We start from the raw sequence: 25,151 nt of genomic DNA, 5'->3' as shown, positions 1-25,151 counted from the left end.
TTGTGCTTATAAAGATATAGATCAATTTTCAATAAAATGCCTTGGGAATAATTGTGTCAACATCACATCCAAGGGGCAAGATCTGCATTGAATCAGATGGTCATCTGAGGGAATGCTGACAGCTGAAGGACTACATCAGGTTATGTGCCATATATCTTTGTATTAGTGCTCTAGAGTTAGAATGACTTTGTACAGAGTCTAGTTAGGGATCTATGGGTGTTTACTCTTATCTCTGTAATAGTATTGTCTTTGTTTTATTTCTGTTTTCCTTAAACCACGTTTGCTGATATTGTAAATACAATTGCCCTACTTTTATAATATTTGGGTGTGGGGTTAGTTCCTTCTATTATTTTGGCATAGTGGGCTTACATAAGGGGAATGTATTTGCACCTGACACTTCACTCCCTAATGTTGGTATTGTCTGGGACTCTTTTCTTTCAGAATTTACACTATTGGGCTCATTTTTGAAAGAGAAGGGCATCCATCTTTTGACATAAATCGGAAGATGGATGTCCTTCTCCCATGGACATCCAAATTGGTATAATCAAAACCCAATTTAGGACGTCCCCAACTGCACTCCGTCGCAAGGACGGCCAAAGTTCAAGGGGGCGTGTCAGAGGCATAGTGAAGGCGGGACTTGGGCATGCCTAACACTTGGACGTCTTTGACTCATAATCGAAAAAAACAAGGACGTCCCTGATGAACACTTGGACGTTTTCACCCGGACCTGTTTTTCTTACGACTAAGGCACAAAAAGGTGCCCAAAATGACCAGATGCCCACTGGAGAGAATCGGGGATGACCTCCTGTTACTCCCCCAGTGGTCACTAACCCCCTCCCATCCTCAAAATACATCTTTAAAAATATGTCATGCCAGCCTCAGATGTCATTCTTGCAGTGGTGACTGTTATTGCAAGATTTTGCTCTGCAGCAGAAGAGAATATGCTGCATGAGGTGATTAAACAGTGGGATTGGAGGTGATGCATAACATCTGTTGATCATTCTCTATATTATTAGAAAAAGCTGAGGAAAATATAAGGCTGTTTAGGCAAATTTCATCATACAGGATAATGGAAGTGAAAAGGAAACAGATTATGCTTCATTTTATAAATGTCTTTATTACAAGAAAGAAATGTCACAGTAGAATCAAAAGGATAACAGGATAACAACAACTAGTGCTAGGCACAAACAAAAGAATTGTTTTGGCCTTCCCTAAGATTTTTCTAAGAGCATACATCTAATATTCAAATGTGGATTATTTGCAGCTTTATGATTAACAGCATTAGCTTCATTCATTTCACACTCAGTTTAATTGTATGTAGTACCTGCTACTCATGCTGCTGACTTTTCCATGGCATTATATGGATAATTCATACATAAAGTACTCCTTACACAATCAATATTTTTTCACCTTATTTATTAATCATGTATGCCTATGTCTTGCACCAGTCCGAGGCACTCGCAGTCACTCGCTGCTTCCATTTAAACCGCACAGTTCTCTTCAATATCTAATCACTACTATCACTTCTAATCAATTAATGCATAGGCTTTCGACATCAAATACATACTCTTACAGAAATATATATTAATCTTTGCTATATCCAAGACTCCTTGATAATATTCAGGCACCGCTCTCCCCTCTGCTAAAGTGCCGGCAGGGTCTTAAATCAACAGTTCACAATTCTAGAAGCTTTTTAAGAACTGTGTCCATGAGGATCATTTCAGCCAGGGACCGGCTACCGAGGTACCGTGTGCAAAATTATCCACTGCGGCTAGAAAGTCCTTTTAGATCCACCGAGTTCTCAGTATATCATCCTGGTCCTCTATGCGAGACCGCATTTCAGAATTTTTCCTTCATCAGGAGGAACCAATGCCTGAATTATACGCGTCGGGATCTCTTTCCAAGTCAGGAGAATCCTACCCGCCTCATGACGCGGCGAGTGACTGCAAGTGCCTCAGACTGGTGCAAGACATAGGCATATATGATTAATAAATAAGGTGAAAAAATATTGATTGTGTAAGGAGTACTTTATGTATGAAATATGTGTGAGTTTGTACTCTGGTAATAAACTGTATACCCTAGATTGGTATCTTGTAAAATTATCTGGATAATGTCACAGAAAGTAATTACAGACTGTCCTAGTGCGATGCAGATTGGAAAATGTCCAAATAGTGACAATATTCAGCACCAGCCAAATAATTTAGGCTAGCAAAAAGGCTGTTCAGACCTGATATACGGATAGCAACTAGAGCTAAATACCTGTATATATGTTTAAATGTCACAGCCAGCCTTTAAAAGAACTTTTTAAATGTTGACCCTTGCATATTTAATTTCCTCTGGCATATTCTCATTTCTAATTTTGGTTTTCCTACTGAGAAGCACAATCAAGCATCAGGGAGGAAAGTAAAAAAACTAAAGATGGAGCAAAATGTCTGGTGTTTCTGGGGTTCTGTCCTATCACAATATATCTCAACTTCACTGTGTGACTTAGATGCAAATTTTTCAATCAACTATTATCTGTGTAGCAGCTGATGCTGGATTTGTTAGTCACTAGCTATTCTTTCTGTCTGCAGCATCACACCCCGGTGGTGCATATGACAATGTTTTCTTGGTTTTCCTGCACATTTTCAGTTGCATAGTTGTTGCAGTTGTTATGTATGATGTTGTTAATGATGACACTTTCCTTGCTCTTCCTCTGAAAGTGAAACCCAGTGAAGACTGGGCAAATTGGTACATACTTGAAAGCCTGGAATTTTTTAACCATATTCATTCCAAATGGAAAATCATAGCTGTGGATATCCTGACACATGCCCCTGTCAGCATGTGCTCCTGCCCTCCACTGCACTAAGCCACGTTCTTCAGCAGTGCCTGCAGAAAAAAAAAAAAAAGAAAGATTAACAAGCAATGAAAAACAAGACAGAGCAATTCTAGTGCTTATATGATATTTTTATGCTGTGTAAAACAACTATCAAGAAAGCTTAGTTGGAAGATAGCAGCTATGGCAGTGGTTCCCAAACCTGGTATTGGAGGCACCCCCAGCCAGTCAGGGTTTCAGGATAACCACAATGAATAGTCATGAGAGAGATTTGCATGCACTGCCTCCACTGCATGCAAATCTCTCTCATTCATTATGGATACCCTGAAAACCTGGCTGGCAGAAGTGCCTCCAGGACCAGATTTGTGAAGTACTAAACTATTATATAATCATGGAGATCCTACAAATTTGAAATATTTTGAATGGATGAAAGAGCAGAACAGCAAACACATCAAATCAACTCCAAGTACAGGGAATAGAGATAGAGAGCTTAAAATATTCTAATTTTGAATTGTCTTTTGAAATGGTGACTGGACCAAACTTAGTGAAGTGGTCTTAGTCTTAGTTCAGAAGTGAAACCCTGGAAGATTTGAAAAACTGAACGAGCAGCTTTGAACCTTTCTGCTATGAGTGTATGCTAAGAATATATACATTGCACATGACATTCCACTAGCAGGACATCAGGGGGTGACATCCATGCACACACACTAGATTGACCCAGAACTTCTATCGGCTGGAAGTATCCTGAGCGGAAAGTTTATACCTCTGATACCCCTGTAATTGAATATGTTAGTTAAAAATGTGGCAGAGATTAGAAGAACTAGTGGGCTTTTTCAGAGATCTTGCAGGCAGCCCAGACTAAGCAAAAGACCTGGTATGATCATAAGGCCTGAAATAGAGAGTTTTTTGAGGGCCAGTAGGTACTTGTTTTAGTCCCAGTTCATATACAGTCTACCAGAAGAGTGTCAGGATAGTGAGCCCATACCTGACCTCTTAGCAGAGATCTTACCAGAGGGATCTATACAACAAATTGTAATGGGAGAGCAATTAGCCCACACCCAGAGACAGCAGTTAGAAACAATATTGAAAAAGTATGCTGATGTGTTTCCACTAAACTAGGACTAACCCATTTGGATAATCACAATGTAAACATGAGTGGCCATGACCCCCTGAAGCAGGGTCCCAATCAAATATCTGCTGAGGTAGGGAGGCAAATGATGCAGGAGATTGATGAAATGATAGCCTTAGGTATTATCAAGACGTCTCATAATCCCTGGGATTCTCCTGTAGTTCTTGTTCCCAAGAAAGATGGTACTACCCGCTTCTGTGTGGATTGTAGTGGGGACTTAATGAATGTACTGTATCTGACGCCTATCCGATGTCCCGGATGGAAGACTTACTAGACCATTTAGCTGGGGCCCAGTACCTGACTACAATGGACCTTAGCAATGGATACTGGCAGATCCCCCTAACAGCTGCTGCTCAGGAGCAATCAGCATTTATTACCACATTTAATCTATATCAGTTTACTGTAACGCTTTTTGGAATGAAAAATACCCCTGGTATGTTTCAGTCCTTAGTGAGTCATCTGTTAGATGGACTCCAGGAGCATGCTAGGGCTTATCTTGAAGATATTGCTGTGTACAGTCAGGCTTGGGACGACCACCTGATCCATTTGAGTGGAGTACTGGATCGGATCAGGGAGGCCTGTCTGACTATAAAATCCAGCAAATGTTAGATGGAAATGGCAGAAGTGCTATATTTAGGGCACAGAGTGGGAGGTGGACAGCTGAAGCCTGAACCAGCTAAGGTGGAAGCTATACAAATTTGGCCCACTCCCAAAACTAAAAAGCAAGTGTTGGCCTTCCTGTAATAACAGCAGGTTATTACAGGAAGTTTGTGACTCACTACAGCACCATAGACAAGCCCCTAACTGACCTGACTAAAAAGAGACTAGCCTGAATATTTACCTGGTCTCCAGAGTGTAAAGTGGCCTTCCAGGAATTCTGCTGAGGCTCTGTGAACAGTTATATATCCTGACCTTCCCAGTACTGTTTAGACAGTATATAGATGTTTAGTTAATGTTATAATTGATCCCTATTTTTATTTATGTATTTGTTTGTTTGTTGCATTTGTACCCCACATTTTCCCACCTATTGGGGGGTTCCTCAAGGATCTGTCCTTGGACCACTTCTTTTCTCGATGTACACCTCTTCCCTGGGCTCGCTGATCTCATCACATGGTTTCCAGTACCACCTCTATGCTGATGACACCCAGCTTTATCTCTCCACTCCCGACATCACAGTCGAAACCCAGGCCAAAGTTTCGGCCTGCCTCTCAGACATCGCTGCCTGGATGTCCAACCGGCATCTGAAACTGAACATGGCAAAGACTGAGCTCCTTGTTTTTCCACCCAAACCCTCTTCTCCTCTTCCCCCACTTTCCGTCTCTGTGGACAACGCCCTCATCCTCCCTGTCTCTTCAGCCCGCAATCTCGGAGTCATCTTCGACTCCTCCCTTTCCTTTTCTGCCCATATCCAGCAGACAGCTAAGACCTGTCGCTTCTTCCTCTATAATATTAGCAAAATCCGCCCTTTCCTCTCTGAACAGACCACCCGAACCCTCGTCCACTCGCTCGTTACCTCTCGCCTTGACTACTGCAACCTTCTTCTTGCTGGCCTCCCGCTCAGTCATCTATCCCCCCTTCAATCTGTCCAAAATTCCGCCGCACGTCTTATCTACCGCGTGAACCGATACTCTCACATCACCCCTCTCCTCAAGTCGCTTCACTGGCTCCCAATCCGCTACCGTATACAGTTCAAGCTTCTCCTATTGACCTTCAAGTGCACTCAATCTGCAGCCCCCCACTACCTCTCTGCCCTCCTCTCCCCGTATGTTCCCACTCATAACCTCCGCTCTAGGACAAATCACTCCTATCTGTACCCTTCTCTACCACCGCTAACTCCAGACTCCGCCCCTTCTGCCTCGCATCACCTTATGCCTGGAACAGACTTCCCGAGCCCATACGCCATGCGCCCTCCCTGCCCATCTTCAAGTCCTTACTCAAAGCCCATCTCTTCTCCCTTGCCTTTGGCGCCTAACCACCTTCCCCATTCATGTTACCTTCACTGACTACATAGTTTGTAACCTCTAGATTGTAAGCTATTTAGTTATAACCTTTAGATTGTAAGCTACCTACACTGACTACATAGTTTGTAACCTTTAGATTTTAAGCTCTCCTGAGCAGGGACTGTCCTTCTCCATGTGAAACTTGTACAGCGCTGTGTAACCCTGGCAGCGCTACAGAAATGCTAAGTAGTAGTAGTACCCCACATTTTCCCACCTATTTGCAGGCTCAATGTGGCTTACATAGTACCGTTAAAGGTCGTTTGCCAAGTCGGTTGATAACAAGTACAAGGTTGAAGAGTGATCGTATGAGGTATATGTAGAGGGTCAAGAGGGATGAAGATTGCGTGTTGTCCAGTATGGTCAGAGTCATGCTGTGTTGCTGGGTGAAGAGGTTTACGTGGGGTCGTTGGGGTAGGCCTTTTTGAAGAGGTTGGTTTTTACTGATTTCCTGAAGGTCAGGTGGTCGTGGATTGTTTTCAGGGCTTTTGGGTGGCCATTCCATACTTGTGTGCTTAAGTAGGAGAAGCTGGATGCGTAAGTTGTTTTATATTTCAGGCTTTTGCAGTTTGGGTAGTGTAGGTTTAAGTATTTCAGTTGCCTGTTATTGTTCTGCTGATTGCAATTTTTAATATAATCAATAATTTAGTTTATTGTCTCTCTGGACTGATAAAGAATCGTTGTGGTTTGTCTGTTGGATCTGTGAGTGCTTTTTGGGAACTGTGGAACCACTGGGAGTGTGGCTTTAGTAACCTAAAAATCACTGGAGATAATTTGAGAGTGAAAGACTCGCCTAGAGGTGGCTGTGATCCTGTCGGTGGGAGGAGGGTGCTAATGTAGAGCACGAGCGGCAGGTACAGGCAGAACTGAGCTCTGCTGCGCATAGACCCTCTAAGTAGCCACAGTGGGTGGTTAGGCATTCCATGACAATAGGACTTTGTCTGCTTTATTTTTATTATTTTCTGTATTTCATCTTACTTTTTCGTGCCAGGTATATTCTTATAATTTGAATTCTGAAATTACATAAATGAAAGAAAAGGATCAAAACTGGCACCCACTTGGTCTCCTGACTCAGGTGACTTCTTAAAAAATAAAATTACTCTCCACGTGCACACACCCAAGTACCTGGCATGGTGTTGTCCATGATAATAGCAATACAGCCCCCAACAAACATCTCTGTTGTTAACAGCACTGTCAGGATTTGATCAACTTCAGGAATACCTGAAAAATTTCAAGAACATAAAAAACATAGTATTGAAATTCAAAATCAAATTCAAATCAATTCTTGCATACCGCTAATATCCCCTTTCCAGGGTTCAGTGCAGTTTACATTCTCGGTAAGACAAAAACAAATACTGTTAGTGTGAGGTTTGAGAAACATTAGAGAACGTTGGATTAATGCATGAGACTAAAAAGATTAAGGAAAGGATAATGGATGATACCAGGAGGTAGAAGTCATGATAGATTGTTATGAAGCAGTCTTTGAGACGAGAAAGGTTTTTAGCTTCTCCTGAAGTTGAGATAGCTGCTTTCTGTTCTGATGGGAATAGGCAGAGAGTTCCATATTTTGACTCCAAGAATGGGGAGAGCTAAAAATCTTGGAATGGTGATGCTAGCATCACTTGTTGTTTCAGTCTGTTAGACTGGACCAGACATATCGAAGCAATCTTAGGCAGCAGTTCAGATGTGAAGCCCTGTAGGATTTGAAAAACTAAACAAGCAGCTTTGAACCTGAGTCTTCCTGCAGTTTGTTTAGATGAGTTAAAAAACTCATCTAAATATTCAATCTGTATATTAATCTAGCAGCTGTGTTCTGTATGATTTGTATTTTTTTCTGATATTTACACTTAATACCAAGAAATATAATGTTACAGTAATCCAAGTGAGGTGGGACTAACCTTTGAACTAGTAGTGCGAAGGCTTTCTGGTCGAAGAATGAGCTGACTAGACATAGCTGTCTCATTTTGAATAGTGTTTTCTTCAATAGCTAGTTAATATGGGAAGTGAAGGTGAGTGAAGAATCAAACAAGACCCCTATTACTCTGGTTTCAGATTCAACTGATGACTCCCAAATCTACCTTTCTACCCCTATCTCACCTTGCATCCAAACCAAAGTTTCAGCGTGCTTGTCTGACATTGCTGTCTGGATGTCTCAACGCCACCTGAAATTAAATATGACCAAAACCAAGCTTCTCATTTTCCCCCCCAAACCCACCTCCCCGCTCCCCCCGTTTTCTATTTCTGTTGATGGCTCTCTCATTCTCCCTGTCTCCTCAGCTCGAAACCTTGGGGTCATCTTTGACTCTTCTCTCTCCTTCTCTGCTCATATCCAGCAGATTGCCAAGACCTGTCGTTTCTTTCTTTACTTGAACAAAATAAACCAGGACCTTAGCCACCCAAATATTAAACTAAAGTCTCAGCTAACACCAATGCACTAATCCACTTATCCAATATTTATAATACAATGCACACCCATGAGTAGCAAGGGAACCCTCAGATGATTTTCCCACTCCTCATGCAGTCAAGGATACTGCTATGAAATGGTATAGCGTTTCTTTCATCGGGTATCCCTGCAGTGAGTTCGGAAGGCTTTTTTTCTTTTTTTTCTGTTTTATTGCTTCCCGATACCACTGTGCTACAAACTTTCAGTCTTTTTAAACCAAATATGCAAAGTAAAGAGCTGAATACTTCAAACTTTCTTTCTTTACAACATCCATAAAATCCGCCCCTTTCTTTCCGAGCACTCTACCAAAACCCTCATCCACACCCTTGTCACCTCTCGTTTATACTGCAATCTGCTTCTTGCTGGCCTCCCACTTAGTCACCTCTCCCCCCTCCAGTCGGTTCAAAACTCTGCTGCCCGTCTCGTCTTCCGCCAGGGTCGCTTTACTCATACTACCCCTCTCCTCAAGACCTTCACTGGCTCCCTATCCGTTTTCGCATCCTGTTCAAACTTCTTCTACTAACCTATAAATGTACTCACTCTGCTGCTCCCCAGTATCTCTCCACACTCGTCCTTCCCTACACCCCTTCCCGTGCACTCCGCTCCATGGATAAATCCTTCTTATCTGTTCCCTTCTCCACTACTGCCAACTCCAGACTTCGCGCCTTCTGTCTCGCTGCACCCTACGCCTAGAATAAACTTCCTGAGCCCCTACGTCTTGCCCCATCCTTGGCCACCTTTAAATCTAGACTGAAAGTCCACCTCTTTAACATTGCTTTTGACTCATAACCACTTGTAACCACTCGCCTCCACCTACCCTCCTCTCTTCCTTCCCGTTCACATTAATTGATTTGATTTGCTTACTTTATTTATTTTTTTGTCTATTAGATTGTAAGCTCTTTGAGCACGGACTGTCTTTCTTCTATGTTTATGCAGCGCTGCGTACGCCTTGTAGCGCTATAGAAATGCTAAATAGTAGTAGTAGTAATGATGGGACCTCATGGCAGCGGTTCAGCACTCTATTGATATCCTCGCACTTCTCCTGATCCTCTTGTCTGCCCTCATAATGTAGCCCCACCTCAAGTAGAACTGCCAAGCACCTCCCCCAAAGAAAAAACCCAAGCAGTCCCCATCCCTCCCAAATCCTTTCCTCCTTGCAACTCACTCGTAGGATCCGTAGTAATTTAATAGCATGGTGTGGACTTGGTACCCTGTTGCTCTTACCCTGTCTGGCACTGGATTTCAAAATTGTACCAATGACACCTAGCAGTAGTCTCATGGTACTGCTACTCAAGATGAACCCTAGTGATAGTATTTCTCCTGTCCTGTGCTGCTAGACTACCAGGGAATCATCTTATTTTCCCTCTGAGCCAAAAAATATTAGTTTTCTCAGGGTTAATTTTCAATCCATTCTTATACATTTATTTTTATTAGGGTTAAATTTCAATAACAATTTGTAACCGCAATTAATCATGATTAAAGTCGGGGCATGGGGGCATGCATTTCCTCTCCCTCCCCCTCCCCCACATTAGATATCACACCTTGGCTGGTGGGGATTGTCACGGCCATTGAGGCTTGTTACATGAGGCCTCAATGCCATGGAGTATAACCCTGGCACATCAAATCACCTGAAGTCTCTATTATTTTTATGAAGTCTCTTTTATTGAATAAATCACAGATAATTTACTCACAGATAGATGTTCAGAAATGCTGCTTCCGGATACAGAGACTTCTTAATCTAGAGGCTGTAGGAAGTGGGAATCTGAGAAGAGGTAGTTGTATTGCAGGGGGGAGAAAGGGTGGTTGAACAGGTAGAAATAGTCCAAAGCTGGGTGACTGGAATGTGCGATATCTCATTTGAAAGGAGATATTCTCAGGGTAAAAAACCAGGTTCTTTACAGGGAGTTCTCAGCAGGAAAGAGCTGTCTGGAGCAAGATGGTGTTAGCTCCATGTCCCTGGCTAGAATGGTGAAAGAAGCCCCTCGTGCCTGAAAGGACAAAGAAGTGGTGGGGCTTCACACAGGGAGGAGCAGATAGAGGCCAATGGGAACAGAGCCTGCCATCGGGTGGCAAGGGGTGGTCCTAGAGATAAGAGGGAAAGGTCATACCTGGCTGACCTCTCAGGACAGAGATAGTAAGACTGAACAGGAAGTGATAGCAGGAAGACAAAGGAGCCAAGGTCGGCAGAGAGAGAAAGGAAGTCTGGGCAGCCTCACAACCAGTGGTAACAATTCTTGCACTACCAAGCAAGTGTGGTTGCACTGCCTGTGAACTACATTACCCACAGTGCCTTGCTCATATATCTTTACAATGAGAGACTGCAGCAGCGAAAGTCCTTAGAAATGAGAATAACAATAAAAGCATTACATACATTTTAGGATCACATTATAAACTAGTGCGAGGCTGTCGGAGGACAGAACAGGGATACTGAAACCAGACAAAGGTATTCAAAACTGATAAGTCGGAGAAACTGAATGAAATCTCTATAAACCTGGGGAATGTAGTGGGGCAATTTGACAAATTGAAATCTCCTGGACCAGATGGTATTCATCCCAGAGTACTGACTATTGTTAGTAATATGTATTTATCTTTAAAATTGAGCGTGGTACCAGAAGATTGGAAGGTGGACAATGTAATGCAGATATTTGAAAAAGGTTCCACAGGGGATCCGTGAAATTATAGACCGGTGAGCCTGACGCTGGTGCCGGGCAAAATGGTATAGACTATTATAAAAAAACAAAATTACACAGCATATTCAAAAGCATGGATTAATGAGAAAAAGCCAGCATGGATATTAAAGGGAAATCTTGCCTCACCAATCTATTATATTTCTTTGAAGGGGTGAACAAACATGTGGATAAAGGTGAGCCGGTTGATATTGTGTATCTGGATTTTCAAAAGGCATTTGACAAAGTACCTCATGAAAGACTCCGGAGGAAACTGGAGAGTCATGGGATAGGAGGTAGTGTCCTACTGTGGTTTAAAAACTGGTTAAAAAGATAGAAAACAGAGAGTAGGGTTAAATGGTCAGTATTATCAGTGAAGAAGGGTAGTTAGTGGGGTTCCTCAGGGGTCTGTGCTGGGACTGCTGCTTTTTAACATATTTATAAATGATCTAGAGATGGGAGTAACTAGTGAGGTAATTAAATTTGCTGATGACACAAATTTATTCAAAGTTGTTAAATTGCGAGAGTATTGTGAAAAATTACAAGAGGACCTCACGACACTGGGAGACTGGGCGTCTAATTGGCAGATGACATTTAATGTAAGCAGGAGCAAAGTGATTCATGTGGGAAAGAGGAACCCAAATTATAGCTACGTAATGCAAGGTTCCAGGGCGTCATAGTAACATAGTAACATAGTAGATGACAGCAGAAAAAGACCTGCACGGTCCATCCAGTCTGTCCAAGAAATGTGCCACTTTTTTGTGTATACCTTACCTTGATTTGTACCTGTCTTTTTCAGGGCACAGACCATACAAGTCTGCCCAGCACTATCCCCGCCTCCCAACCACCAGCTCCGCCTCCCACTACCAGCTCTGTTATCCAATCTCGGCTAAGCTCCTGAGGATCCATTTCTTCTGAACAGGATTCCTTTATGTTTATCCCACGCATGTTTGAATTCCATTACCGTTTTCATCTCCACCACCTCCCGCGGGAGGGCATTCCAAGCATCCGCCACTCTCTCCATGAAAAAATACTTCCTGACATTTTTCTTGAGTCTGCCCCCCTTCAATCTTATTTCATGTCCTCTCGTTCTACCGCCTTTGTATCTCCGGAAAAGGAAATTAATACCTTTCAAATATAGTAACCAATTGATGATACCTTGAAACCCTCTGCTCAGTGTGAGGGAGCAGCTAAAAAAAGCAAATAAAATGTTAGGTATTGTTAGGAAAGGAATGAAAAACAAAAATGAGGATGTTCTAATGCCTTTGTATCGGTCTATGGTGCGACCGCACCTGAAATATAGTAGAATTACAAAAGGTACAGAGAAGGGCGACAAAAATGATAAAGGGGATGGGACAACTTCTCTATGAGGAAAGGCTGAAGCGGCTAGGGCTCTTCAGCTTGGAGAAAAGGCGGCTGAGGGGCAATATGATAGAGGTCTATAAAATGAGTGGAGTGGAACGAGTAGACGTGAATCGTTTGTTTACTCTTTCCAAAAATACTAGGACTTGGGGGCATGCGATGAAGCTACAAAGTAGTAAATTTAAAACGAATCGGAGAAAATCGTTCTTCACTCAATGTATAATTAAACTCTGGAATTTGTTGCCATAGAATGTGGTAAAGGCAGTTAGCTTAGCGGGGTTTAAAAAGGGATAAGCAGCATAAAATGTATTGAGCTTTTTTTGGGATCTTGTCAGGTGTTTGTGACCTGGATTGGCCACTGTTGGAAACAGGATGCTGGGCTTGATGAACCTTTGGTCTGTCCCAGTGTGGCAGTACTTATGTAAGTAAGGTTTGATTGCAGTACATATACACATAGTATAGTGAAGTTCATACCTTATAGGTTAGACCAAATATTATTTCATATGTTGCTTTCGTTTTATTAGCATTGTAATAATCCATAATTGGTTACTATAGTAAAATAATATTCACTGTCATTCTAGTGCAAATAAACTTAGTAGTTTTTTATTCTGAATAGGTTTTCCCTGCACTTGCCTTGCATTATACAGCTTCACTTGCAATACATATGCATTATTCATGTTTATTGCCAAAGACCTTTAAGCATGTATCTACAGTTCCTGTGGCATGGACTTTTCAATACACTCAGAGTAGTGTGTTGTATGCCCCATTTAACTATGACTACAGTGTGGTTTGTTTCATCATTTCTACGTTTGTTGCAAACTTTTATATGGACTGTACAATAGCCATAAACAGCCCACAACCACCATGTCAGGAACATTAAAAGCAGGGCTTTTTTTGAGGGGGTACTTGGGGGTACTGAGTACCGGCACCTTTTCTATTGACTGCTAAAATTGACCCCTGATCCCCAAGTTTTAATGAACGAGCTCAGGCTGTACACACCAATTCTGCCTTGTCATAGATTGTGTGACTAGTTGCAAGGGCCCTGGCTATTGTAGAATGGGTCCCTCAGTGATTGCCACACTCCCAAAGGGTGGCCTGGCATTTGAGTACCTTTTTCGCTAGAAAAAACGCACTGATTAAAAGACACTCACATGTACTGTATCTACCACTACCTCTGGCGATGTGGTATCCTACTCTAGACGAGCGAATCTAGCTGACATGTTATGTCATTCAGATATAAGTATCAAGAAATTAACTGGTCAGGGCAGACACTCTAAGTGTGGGAAGTGTATTATGTGTGACATGATGGAAGAGACTGATACATTTTGGGACCCTATAAACAGAAAATGGATTTTTCTACAACATAATACTTCATGTATATCGAAAGCAGTAATATACATGATTACATGTCCCTGCGGCTTACACTATATTGGCCAGACGAAGAGAATGTTCAAAGTGAGACTGTCTGAACATAAACATGCCATAACATCTGGAAAAATTCATATGCCTTTAGCTAAGCATTGCACAGAAAAAAATCATGCCTTTGTAGAGTTGCGATGTGTGATTATAGAATATCTGGAACCTAATGGCAGAAGAGGAGATATAACTAGCGTCTTGCACCAAAAAGAACAAAAGTGGATTTATTACTTACAAACTGTATCTCCCAAAGGATTAAATGGACCTATGGAATGGGAGGCATTTTATTGAATGACATTATACATTTGAAATGTTCCTCTCTTCTATTAGAGAAATAGATGTTTTCTGTCTGCTAGGTTGTGGTTGCTTTAAGATTGAGCAGGCTAGCAATGGTGTAAGTGAGTGATGTCATCTATGGGTGGAGTTTCTCTGAAGGCGTCTCATACAAACGTTAGCCATTTTTGAGCACATTGTTTGCTATGGATAATTTGTAAAGCAGTTTTTATGCACTGCTACGTATTTCTTCGGATGAATATTGCGAAACAGAAGGATTTCCTATTGTCGAGAAACAAGGATATTGGACATTTTTTGCCAGAAGGATAATATAAATTGGAAACTTTAATTTTGGAGAAACCCCACAGACTGTGAAAATCCTATGAGGCTGCACTTCTGCTATGACAATTTGGATGTTCTGAGCTAAGTAAAGTTTACTTTTTGTCAGAATTAGAAACCATTCATTAGTAAGGATGGAAGTTTAAGCAATTCAAGCAATGTTATAAGAGTTTTTGCTCTATTTTGAGTTTTCTTTACTTGCAGGAAGGCTTCTCTGTTTAAATGAGGATTTTAGTCTAGTGAGGGATTGCTAATTTGTGTCTATTTGGGTGATTTATATTCATAGTGAGATCTAGTGTTTTGGGTATTTGGATCTGTATTGTTAAATTGTGTTACCCTCCCTTCTGTTTTTTAAACACAGACTTTTCTCCCACTTCTTTAGAATTTTTGAAATATTCTGGGAGTTTTTCTCTGTGTTTTTTTTTCCCCGGAAGGTGGTGGAAGCCTGTGATGTTATTTTGTACAGTGGAGCATAAAAGTCAGGCTCCCTGTTATACTGAGGCTATTTTTTAAAATGTAATATATTTTATCCTTCAGATCTGAATCCCCAGTGTGACACTATATTGGAGTGATGTGTTTGATAGTTTCTTTGTTATAACTACACACTCGTGCAGATTGTTTATTTGTGAGAATTTATTATTCATTTGCAACAATGCTTTTACCATAAAGTGGCTTTTCTTCAATGAACTCACAATTCATTTGACTTCTATGGACATCCACTTTGCATTTTAAATTACTTAGCTACATTTTGGATGAACAATACTGCATATTATCTAATGTGCTTCGCTTCATGTATTCAAGTATTCTATATTTGCATGCTTACATACCTATTACTATTTTAGACTGTCATTGGATGCACGATTCCATTGTTGTTTGCTGTTAATTTATTAGCTTATAAGTATGTACATTGGTTGCCATTATTAATTTTGTTTATTGCGAGTATTTTTAGCTAGTATTGTAAGCAGCTCAACCCTGTTGTGAGCTGATCCCCTAAAAATAAGTGGAGGGGGAATATGAAGGCAAAAGGCCCTTACTCCTATAACAAAGGTATTTGGGATTATAATACATGGCACTATCCAGCATTACCAGCATTACCAGACTGTAGCTGATATCATCTTTCATGCAGAAGAATGTTGTCTAATAAGCCTCGGCCTTGCATACAGACAAGAGAATGCTACCAAGGATGGCAATGTACCAGTCCAGCGAAGGACTATCAGAATTTCCTTTGCAGCCAGAGAGACACTGTGGCTAGAAAAACACAAGGTGATCCCTTCAACATGGTGCCAGTGAGACAATGTTGTGGCCCCTCAAGACACAATATCTGAGATATAGTTATTTGTGCATCGAGAACAAAGCTAGAATGCATGTCACTAACCCAGCTGCAGCTTGTGATTTCTGTATAAAAGAGTCTCATATCTGCGGTAAAAAGGTAGCTGCTGTTTGCATTCCATGTGAAGTGAGACCCTGCTCTGCATCTGACTGACCTGTCTGAGAAGCCTCTTCCACCTGCTGGATGTCTGGTACCATTTCGATTCAGGTTGTATAGTTGCCATGTATAGTTGTTTTGTAAGTGCTGCAGGTTTAGAGTAACTGGCTACTTTAGGGATCTATGTGCATTTACTCTGTGCTATTTTCATGATAAGACCATTTTATGACACCAAGAAAACAGCAGGGTAATCGATCTGCAAACTCCAAGATGGAAACCAAACGAAGCAGATATGTATGCGGAAAACAATATTTAATGGATACAAGTCAATAACAATTAGCAAGCCCGACACAGGCCGTGTTTCGCCCCACTGGGCTGTATCAGGGGCTACAAAACAAACAATCATATAACAATTAGAACAAGTATAAAAACAAATGAAAATAAAATAATAATTTCATTCAATTGTCATAATTGCATGCTCGGCTGATAGTCATAGAACACCATGATAATAAAATCCGATATACAAAAAAGTAAATAAATTAAAATACAAAATGATATTACGATGTACTTAATTACACAGATTAAATAATAAACATGAATTAAATGATATAGATCAATAGCATACCATTCACAAAAAAACAATATATATATATATATATTTGTGTATGTATATTGATAAGCAAAGATTGAATGAAATATGTATTATAATAATAAATATTAATCAAAAATACTTAACATGTTACACATATAAAAAAGCGAATTGAATAAGTTAAAAACCAATTAAATATACGCTGCGTTTATGTTTAAAATAAATTTGGCACATACCTAATAAATATCTGTATGATCATATAGTCTCCACTTGAGTATCTAGAGAATATTAAATAAATAATAAATAGTAGAAAAAGATGTGAAAAAATAAAATAAAAAATAAAAAAATAAGAAATAAAATGAAAATTTAAAAAAAGTTGAAAAAATTATTTTTGAAAAAATTATTGAAACAAAAACGATACATTGTCACATGTCCTTTGTAGGATTTGTTTTTGTGAAGTGCCATCTGTCAAATTGCGAGTTCAACAAATAGGTAACCTATATTATTGCATTCTACCTACATTACCAATTGTAATTAGTTATTTATCTATTTAATTTTATTTTGCATATAATGTATTCATTTAATAATTCATAAATCTAATCTTTGAATAAGGTTTTTCTAATAGAGAATGCGCACATGTGTATATATATATATATATATATATGTGTGTGTGTGTGTGTGTGTGTGTGTGTATTGTGAAGAGGAGGGCGAGGGGGTGGATAAAATGGAAGTGGAGGAGGAAGAAGTGAGGAGGGTCAAGAGACAAGGGAGACAGAACAGAGCCTTGCCCTTGCTACTTTTCCAGAGAGAGAAAAGAAGAGGGTTTCTCCCCACGGGAAAATGGAGGGGGGAGAAAGACTACACTACCCAGCAGCCTCGGGGAAAACCCTGGTACAGAAACTATTTCCCCCAGCAACCTCCAGGGGAGAACCTAGTCCTAGACAAGGCTAGGGAGTTGTCCCCAGAGAGTAATCAAGAAAAGGGGGAACAGCTGAAAAGTGGGTGGGACGAGGAACCCATGGAGTGGCAAGAGACTAAGGAGAGAGGGAGAGAGGAGAGCCTGGAGGAACCAATGGACATAGCAGCATGGGCTCAATCAGTAGGGAAAAAGCTGAAAAAACAGGTGACCTCTTGGTATGGCAGCTGGGCTGAACCTGGAAAGAAGGGTCAGGCGGTAGAAGGGTCAGGGATATTGAAGGTGTGACCCAGAAAGGGGGGACCCTTTGCATTTCCCCAGAGAGAGTTCAGGCTGTTTTTTTTTGAACTGTGGATTACTGAACTGTTCAGAGTAAAAAGTGTGCTGTTTTGAGGAGGGATTATTGTTTCCCCCTGTGTGAACTACTCACAGCAAAAAGGAAGCTGTTTTTTTCTTTTGGGACTGTTTGCCAGTGCACCTGGAGAAGACAGGTAGCAGTGGTGTCTTTCTTTGTGTTTTTTTTTTTTTTTTACTGCAGCCTGCAGACGCTCTCCCCCCAGAGGGGGGGGGGGGGGGGGAGGGGAGCACTGAACTGTAGGACTGTTTAAGGTGGAACAAACTGAGTTCTGGAAGCAGTGGGGTTTATGTTGCTTTCACCCCTGCTGTGCTTATGCCCTGAGAAGGAAAAACAGTGGGGCTGTGTTTTGGATTCCTGTTTTGTTTGGAACTGCTGAACTGTGAACTCCAAGGAAATAAAAACTTGCTGATTATCGGTTGGAGCTTTGATTACCTGAAGTTCGGCTCTGTGGATTACAATGGAGCTATGAGGCTGGACATGAATACTGGTCCCTAGCTGGAGTCTCCGGGGTAGAGCGGCATGGATCTTTCACAATATGTATGTATGTATATATGTGTGTGTGTATAATATATATATATATATATATATATATATATATATATATATATATATATATATATAAATGATTTTAATTTGGATACTCGTCTATAATTTTCTTCATTTTTGTTTCAATAATCATTTTTTCAACTTTTTTTAATTTTAATTTTATTTCTTATTTTTTTATTTTATTTTTTCACATCTTTTTCTACTATTTATTATTTATTTAATATTCTCTAGATACTCAAGTGTAAACTATATGATCATACAGATATTTATTAGGTATGTGCCAAATTTATTTTAAACATAAACGCAGCATATATTTAATTGGTTTTTAACTTATTCAATTCGCTTTTTTATATGTGTAACATGTTAAGTATTTTTGATTAATATTTATTATTATAATACATATTTCATTCAATCTTTGCTTATCAATATACATACACACATATATATATATTGTTTGTTTGTGAATGGTATGCTATTGATCAATATCGTTTAATTCATGTTTATTATTTAATCTGTGTAATTAAGTACGTCGTAATATCATTTTGTATTTTAATTTATTTACTTTTTTGTATATCGGATTTTATTATCATGGTGTTCTATGACTATCAGCCGAGCATGTAATTATGATAATTGAATGAAATTATTATTTTATTTTCATTTGTTTTTATACTTGTTCTAATTGTTATATGATTGTTTGTTTTGTAGCCCCTGATGCAGCCCAGTGGGGCGAAACACGGCCTGTGTCGGGCTTGCTAATTTTTATTGACTTGTATCCACTAAATATTGTTTTCCACATACATATCTGCTTCGTTTGGTTTCCATTTCATGACACCTGCATTTTCATTTTGTTGTTGGTGCTATTGTAAATAAATAAGCAATCTATTGTTGCAACACCCTTGGGTGTGGAGTTAATTCTATTATTATTTGGGTGTTATGAATTCGGGTCTGTAGATGAAAGGGAACACAACTTCTTTCCAGATGCTCCACTGTCTCATACCAGAACGTGGTGGTCATGTTCTTCTGTAATCTGTACTAAGTTTCCAATAACATCTCAGCACGCCCAAAACTACTCAAGAAAAGAACATAAGAAAAGCCGTGCTTGATGGGCATCCTATCTCTGACCGTGGCCAGTCCAGGACATAAGTACTGGAAAGATCTCAAAAGGTAGATCTATTTCTCCTACTTCATTTTCAGGGATGAGCTATGGCTCTTCCATGTCTACTTTGCTAATAATTTTTATATTTCAATGGTTTTTATTGAAGATTTGACAACACACCATTTCTATCAAATTACTGCTAATCAGGGTTAGCTCACATAATACAAAATTAGAACTACGTAATGTTACAAATATCACTCAACTTCAACAACTTTGACTTTTTCCCTTTTTTTTCTCTCCCCCTTCCCTCCCACCTCCCTCGAGCACAGTCTGAGTCCAAGTATTCTCCCTTCCCAGGACCTCTCAAGTTATAGAATTCAGTTCGCTTTCTCTCACCAACATCCCCATTAATCAAAAATTTAACAAATGGCTCCTTGCTGATGGAGTTAGGGTTTGCCAGAATGTCGACCACCTCTTTTCACAGGGTCAGTTTCTCTTTTCATCCAGTCGTGATATTCCAAGCCTTTCCAGTCTCATGAGCTGTATCACCTGGATTCTCCATTGTTGCATGGTTGGGGCATTCTTTGAGAGCCACTCTAACAGTATTACCTTCTTAGCTACTATGATTGTTCTGTGTATGTATTCTTTAAAGCCTTTGGACACCTGTTTTGTGGTTCTAAGATGTCCGAATAATAACTGGCAGTCCTGAATCCAAGTTATTCCCCATAGGGATGATGTTGTTCGTACAAGTTGCCTCCAAAAGCTTTTAATATATGGGCAGGTCCAAAACATGTGTCCCAGGGTTGCGCCCACCATATTGCATTTTGGGCATTCCCCGGCTGGGGATAACCCCATATGAAAGGCCCGCCTTGGTGCTATATGCATACGTAACGCGAACTTGTATTGTAATTCCCAGCACCAAGTGAAATTGGTTTGGTTTTTCATTTTTAGGACACGTTCCTGAAAAATACGCGTTGGTATTACGGTGCCCAAATCTTATGACCACTCTTTTGCCAATCGCTTATAGGCCAATTCTAAGGCTGTATCTCGGATGTGTCTGTGGTAAAAGGAAAGTGGAATTTTTTGTTGGGCTGTCAGCGAGTAGGCCGTGGAGATTTCCTCTTGCACATCGTCTGTCAAATTTTGCCATTTTAAACTGTCTGTATAATGTTTCAATTGGCTATAATAAAAGAGATCTGAGTCCGGCAAAGAGTACATATGTTGTAGTTCTGCAAACGGTTGCAGTTGACCTTCCTCTGTCAGGATCTGATAGATGTATTTAATTCCTTTCCATTGCCATCTTTTAAAGGTCGGGTACATATCTCCGGGAGGAAAGGCTGGGTTGCCGCAGATAGGCAGAAATGGTGTGGCCTTCGCAGAAAATTTATGCACCCACCTCCAAACTTTCTGTGCTGTGGGTAATATTGATGTTTGCTTCAGCTCATGTGGCATAGGTTGCCTTACCCCATGCAACCAACAGCTGAAGTGTACAGTACTTGTAAGTTCCAATTCCACTGATGTTACAGAAAAGTCCTGCGATGTTCGGAACCAATCTGCTATGTGGCGCATGCCACTCCCGATCGTCATCTGTCGGATGCTCAAGAGACCTAGGCCCCCATACTCCACTGGTATTTGCAAAGTAACCAGTGCTTTTTTTGTGCCGGTACGCAATGGTACGGCGTACCGGCACCTTTTCCCCCCCTCCCCCCCCCCCGCGACACTCCGGGCGAGTCCTGCACTTACTTTTTTTTTTTAAGACTCAGAACGCGCGAACGATGCAGCCGGCAGCGATTGAAAGAGGCTGTCTGGCGTCTGCGTCGGAGCTTCCCTCACCCTCTGCGAGTCCCGCCTTCGTTGTTACAACTTCCTGTTTCTGCATAGGCGGGACTCGCAGAGGGTGAGGGAAGCTCTGACGCAGACGCCAGACAGCCTCTTTCAATCGCTGCCGGCTGCATCGTTCGCGCGTTCTGAGTCTTAAAAAAAAAAAAAGTAAGGTCAGGACTCACCGGGAATGTCGCCGGGGGGGCAAAAAAAAGGTCCAAGAATTGCTGGACATGGGAGAGGAGAGGACAGGGAACGGAGAATTGGTGGTGGACATTGCTGGGAGGGGAGGGCAGGGAACGGAGAATTGCTGGACATGGCTAGGAGGGGAGGGGAGGGCAGGGAACGGAGAATTGCTGGACATGGCTGGGAGGGGAGGGAATAGAGAATTGCTGGACATTGCTGGGAGGGGAGGGGAGAGAATGGAGAATTGGTGGTGGACATTGCTGGGAGGGGAGGGGAGGGAACGGAGAATTGGTGGTGGACATTGCTGGGAGGGGAGGGCAGGGAACGGAGAATTGCTGGACATGGCTAGGAGGGGAGGGCAGGGAACGGAGAATTGCTGGACATGGCTGGGAGGGGAGGAAACAGAGAATTGCTGGACATTGCTAGGAGGGGAGGACATGGAACGGAGAATTGCTGGACACTGCTGGGAGGGGAGGGAACGGAGAATTGCTGGATATTGCTGGAAGGGGAGGGCAGGGAACAGAGAATTGCTGGACATTGCTGGGAGGGGAGGGCAGGGAACGGAGAATTGCTGGACATGGCTGAGAGGGGAGAGAACAGAGAATTGCTGGACATTGCTGGGAGGGGAGGGCAGGGAAGAGAGAATCGTTGGACATGGATGGCAGGGGGAAGAGAAGAATCACTGGACATGGATGGCAGGGGAGAGAGGAGACATGCTGGACATGGATGGAGGGGAGGTAAGATAGGAAGGAGATGCACATGGATGAGATGGCAGGGGAGGAAGGAGAAATGCTGGAAATGGATGGAGAGGAGAGCAGGAGATAGAGGAGAATTGCTGGACATGGATGGATGGAGGGGTTGGCGGGGAGAGAGGCGAAATGCTGTACATTGAAGAATAAAGGAGGAAAGTAAAGAAATAAATGGAAAGGAAGCCCTGGAAACGGAGTTAAGAGAACAGATAAAGAGCAGCAGAATCAGACACTTGGACCAGTATGGATAGAAAACAGTCACCAGACAACAAAGGTAGAAAAAAAATCATTTTATTTTCATTTTAGTGTTTGGAATTTGTCCAATTTGAGAATTTACATCTGCTGTCTTATTTTGCACTGGGTATGCTGGAGCTGTAACATCTTACAGAAATGATTTATAATGAAAAAAAATCACAAGTTATTGTTTTTCTACTATACCAGTATATTTTCAATGATGTCTGTTTATATGCGCCATGGCTGGTATAAGGGGTGTGGCTAATGTGGGTGTGGCTATCATAGGGGTGGAGCCATATGTGGTGACTCCGGCCAGAATGAGTACCGGCACCTTTTTTTCTACAAAAAAAGCACTGAAAGTAACTAAGGGAATTCTTGGTTTTTTCCCCCTCCATAAGAATTTTTGTAGCTGCTTATTAAATTGTTTCTCATCTTTATGTTTTAGATGCAAAGGCAATACTTGAAAAACATATAGCCAGCGTGGTATTATCAACATATTATACAGGGCCACGCGGCCTAGTAATGACAATGGGTAACCCTGCCAGGCACGTAGCCTGTCCTTTGTGTCTCTTAATAATCTCTTCACATTAGCATCATAAATTTGACATAGATTCTGTGGTATATATACTCCCAAGTATTTAAGGGGTATCCCCGCATCGAGTACAGCCATCCCTCTCCCCTCTCCCTCACAAGCATCACCATGCACTATAAGAATCTTTGACTTTTGCATATTTAAAACAAAATCAGAATGCGTCCCATATTGTTCTATTGCTTGTAGTAACCGGGGTAAGGAGGTTCTTGTGTTCTGGAGCAGTACTAGTAAATCATCTGCGAAGGCCAAAGTTTTGATCATAGTTCCTCCCACCTGCACTCCCTGGATTTCCCCAGTTGCGTTCAGATTTCTCAGCAGTGGCTCCAATGATATAAGGAATAGGAGAGGGGAGAGTGGGCACCCCTGACGGGTTCCTCTACCTATGGGGAACTTTGGTGTCTTGATACCATTGACTAACAGGGCTGCTGTTGGATCTCTGTATAACAAGTGTAGCGCCTGAATAAACCAGCCCCCAAATCCCATTATTTGCAGCATCTCAAAAAGGTAATCCCAGTGCAGTTTATCAAATGCCTTCTCTGAGTCTAGGCTGATTGCTAGGGACTGCCACCCATGACGTTGACAAGCTGCCATCCCCAGCAACAGCCTGCAAACATTATGCACTGTCTGTCTGTTTTTAACAAATCGTATCTGTGTTGCGCTAATTAGCTGAGGTAGTATCTCAGAGAGGCGGTTGGCCATAATCTTAGAGAGTAATTTCAAGTCTACATTAAGTAAGGATATCGTTCTGTAGGAATCCGGTGCACCTTCCTCTCTACCTGTTTTTTTCAATAGGACTATCAACGCTTCATTTGTATGAGCTGGGAATTGGCCCCTATTTACTGTTTGATCATAGTAGGAGATCAGTGGGCCTAGGAGTTTATCATTTAGTAGTTTGTAAAATTCACCTGATAAACCGTCAGGGCCTGGGGCAGAATTCAATTTTAGCTTCTTAATGCCTTCCTGCAATTCTTTTCCCAATATGGGGGCATTTAAACTCTCTATCTCCTGCGATGTTAGCAGGGGTAAATTAGCTTGTTGTAGATGTTTGATTAAGGCTTGTGTGTCCCCCTTATTAGGTGCAGCATATATCCCAGCAAAATGTTGACTAAGGATCTCTCCTATATTTTCATTGGTGTGTTGTGGCTTCCCGGAGGAGTCTTTTATCATAGTTATTGGCTTCTGTCCCCCCCATGTCTTGACCATCCCTGCTAGTAGAGGGCCCACCCAGTTGCCAAATCTGTGGAATCTATATTTGTTGTAGATCAACCCCCTAGTGGCTCTTTCATGCAACAGTTTATTGAGGGTTACCTGCGCTGAATGCAATTCTTCTCTATGTGCTGTTGTCGGTGATCTTATAACTTTCTTTTTTGCCGTTGCCAACTTCCTCTCTAAGTCTATGATGGCCCTAGAGATTTTTTTGTTTCCTGCATGTGTATAAGCTATCACTTCCCCTCTCAAAACCACTTTTGCAGTGGCCCAGAAGAGGGATGGATCACCTTTATGTTGTTCATTAAATTGCTCATACTCTTCCCATTTTATCCGAATATATTTTGCAAAATCTTGGTTATGATATAAATAGGCTGGAAATCTCCATCCCCGCGTTGGCTGCTGATAGTATCTCGGGGCTTCCAAATCTAGCCAAACCATAGCATGATCTGAAATATCTGCCACATCGATATCCACAGAAAGTACCTCTGGGAATAGTGACCGCGCTACTAGGATATAATCCAACCGGGAGTAAGTCCCATGTGCCCTTGATAGATGGGTAAAATCTTTTTGTCCCGGATGGAGGGCTCGCCAGGCATCTACTACATCTAAACTTTGCATGAAGGTGGAAAGGACTCGTGCCCGTGGTCCTCCTCTATGTGCCCTACCCGACTCTAAACAGTCTTCCAAGGGTCGTGCCACCAATTAAAATCTCCCATGACCATGAGTTTTAGGGACCTATAGGGTCTACACACTTGTACTAGATCATGGTAGAAATTCTTATCATATGTTGTTGTCTGTAGTTTATGTGTTCTTGAAAGGTGATAAATGGGATAGTTTTTTCCCAGATAAAATGTTGTCCCTTCTCGTATCCTGACTGTGTTCTTCCCCCCATCCCCCCTGCTCTCCCACCCTTCCCTCCCATGCCCTACCCCCCTCACATATGGACCCCAAAATTTTCCCATATCACCCCTCTTATCCCCGGACAAATC

General features: G+C 41.5%; 1 protein-coding gene across 3 annotated transcripts in view; it reads right to left on the bottom strand.

The window, feature by feature from the left end:
- Window positions 1-852: 852 nt before the first annotated feature.
- The window catches only part of SLC23A1 (solute carrier family 23 member 1), a 329,954-nt gene continuing 305,655 nt past the window's right edge, over window positions 853-25,151 (bottom strand). For all 3 annotated transcript variants that reach the window (XM_030212485.1, XM_030212487.1, XM_030212486.1), the window contains 2 exons: window positions 7,067-7,162; window positions 853-2,868 (listed from right to left, as the gene is read on the bottom strand). In XM_030212485.1, coding sequence (XP_030068345.1) covers window positions 2,576-2,868; window positions 7,067-7,162 — 389 coding nt within the window. In that variant the 3' untranslated portion in view covers window positions 853-2,575. The remainder of the gene's footprint in view (window positions 2,869-7,066; window positions 7,163-25,151) is intronic.

Source organism: Microcaecilia unicolor, chromosome 8 (genome assembly GCF_901765095.1).
Source record: "Microcaecilia unicolor chromosome 8, aMicUni1.1, whole genome shotgun sequence".
NCBI lineage: Eukaryota > Metazoa > Chordata > Amphibia > Gymnophiona > Siphonopidae > Microcaecilia > Microcaecilia unicolor.
Note: the sequence above shows the minus strand (reverse complement) of the source record. Positions and strands in the feature narration are given on the sequence as shown.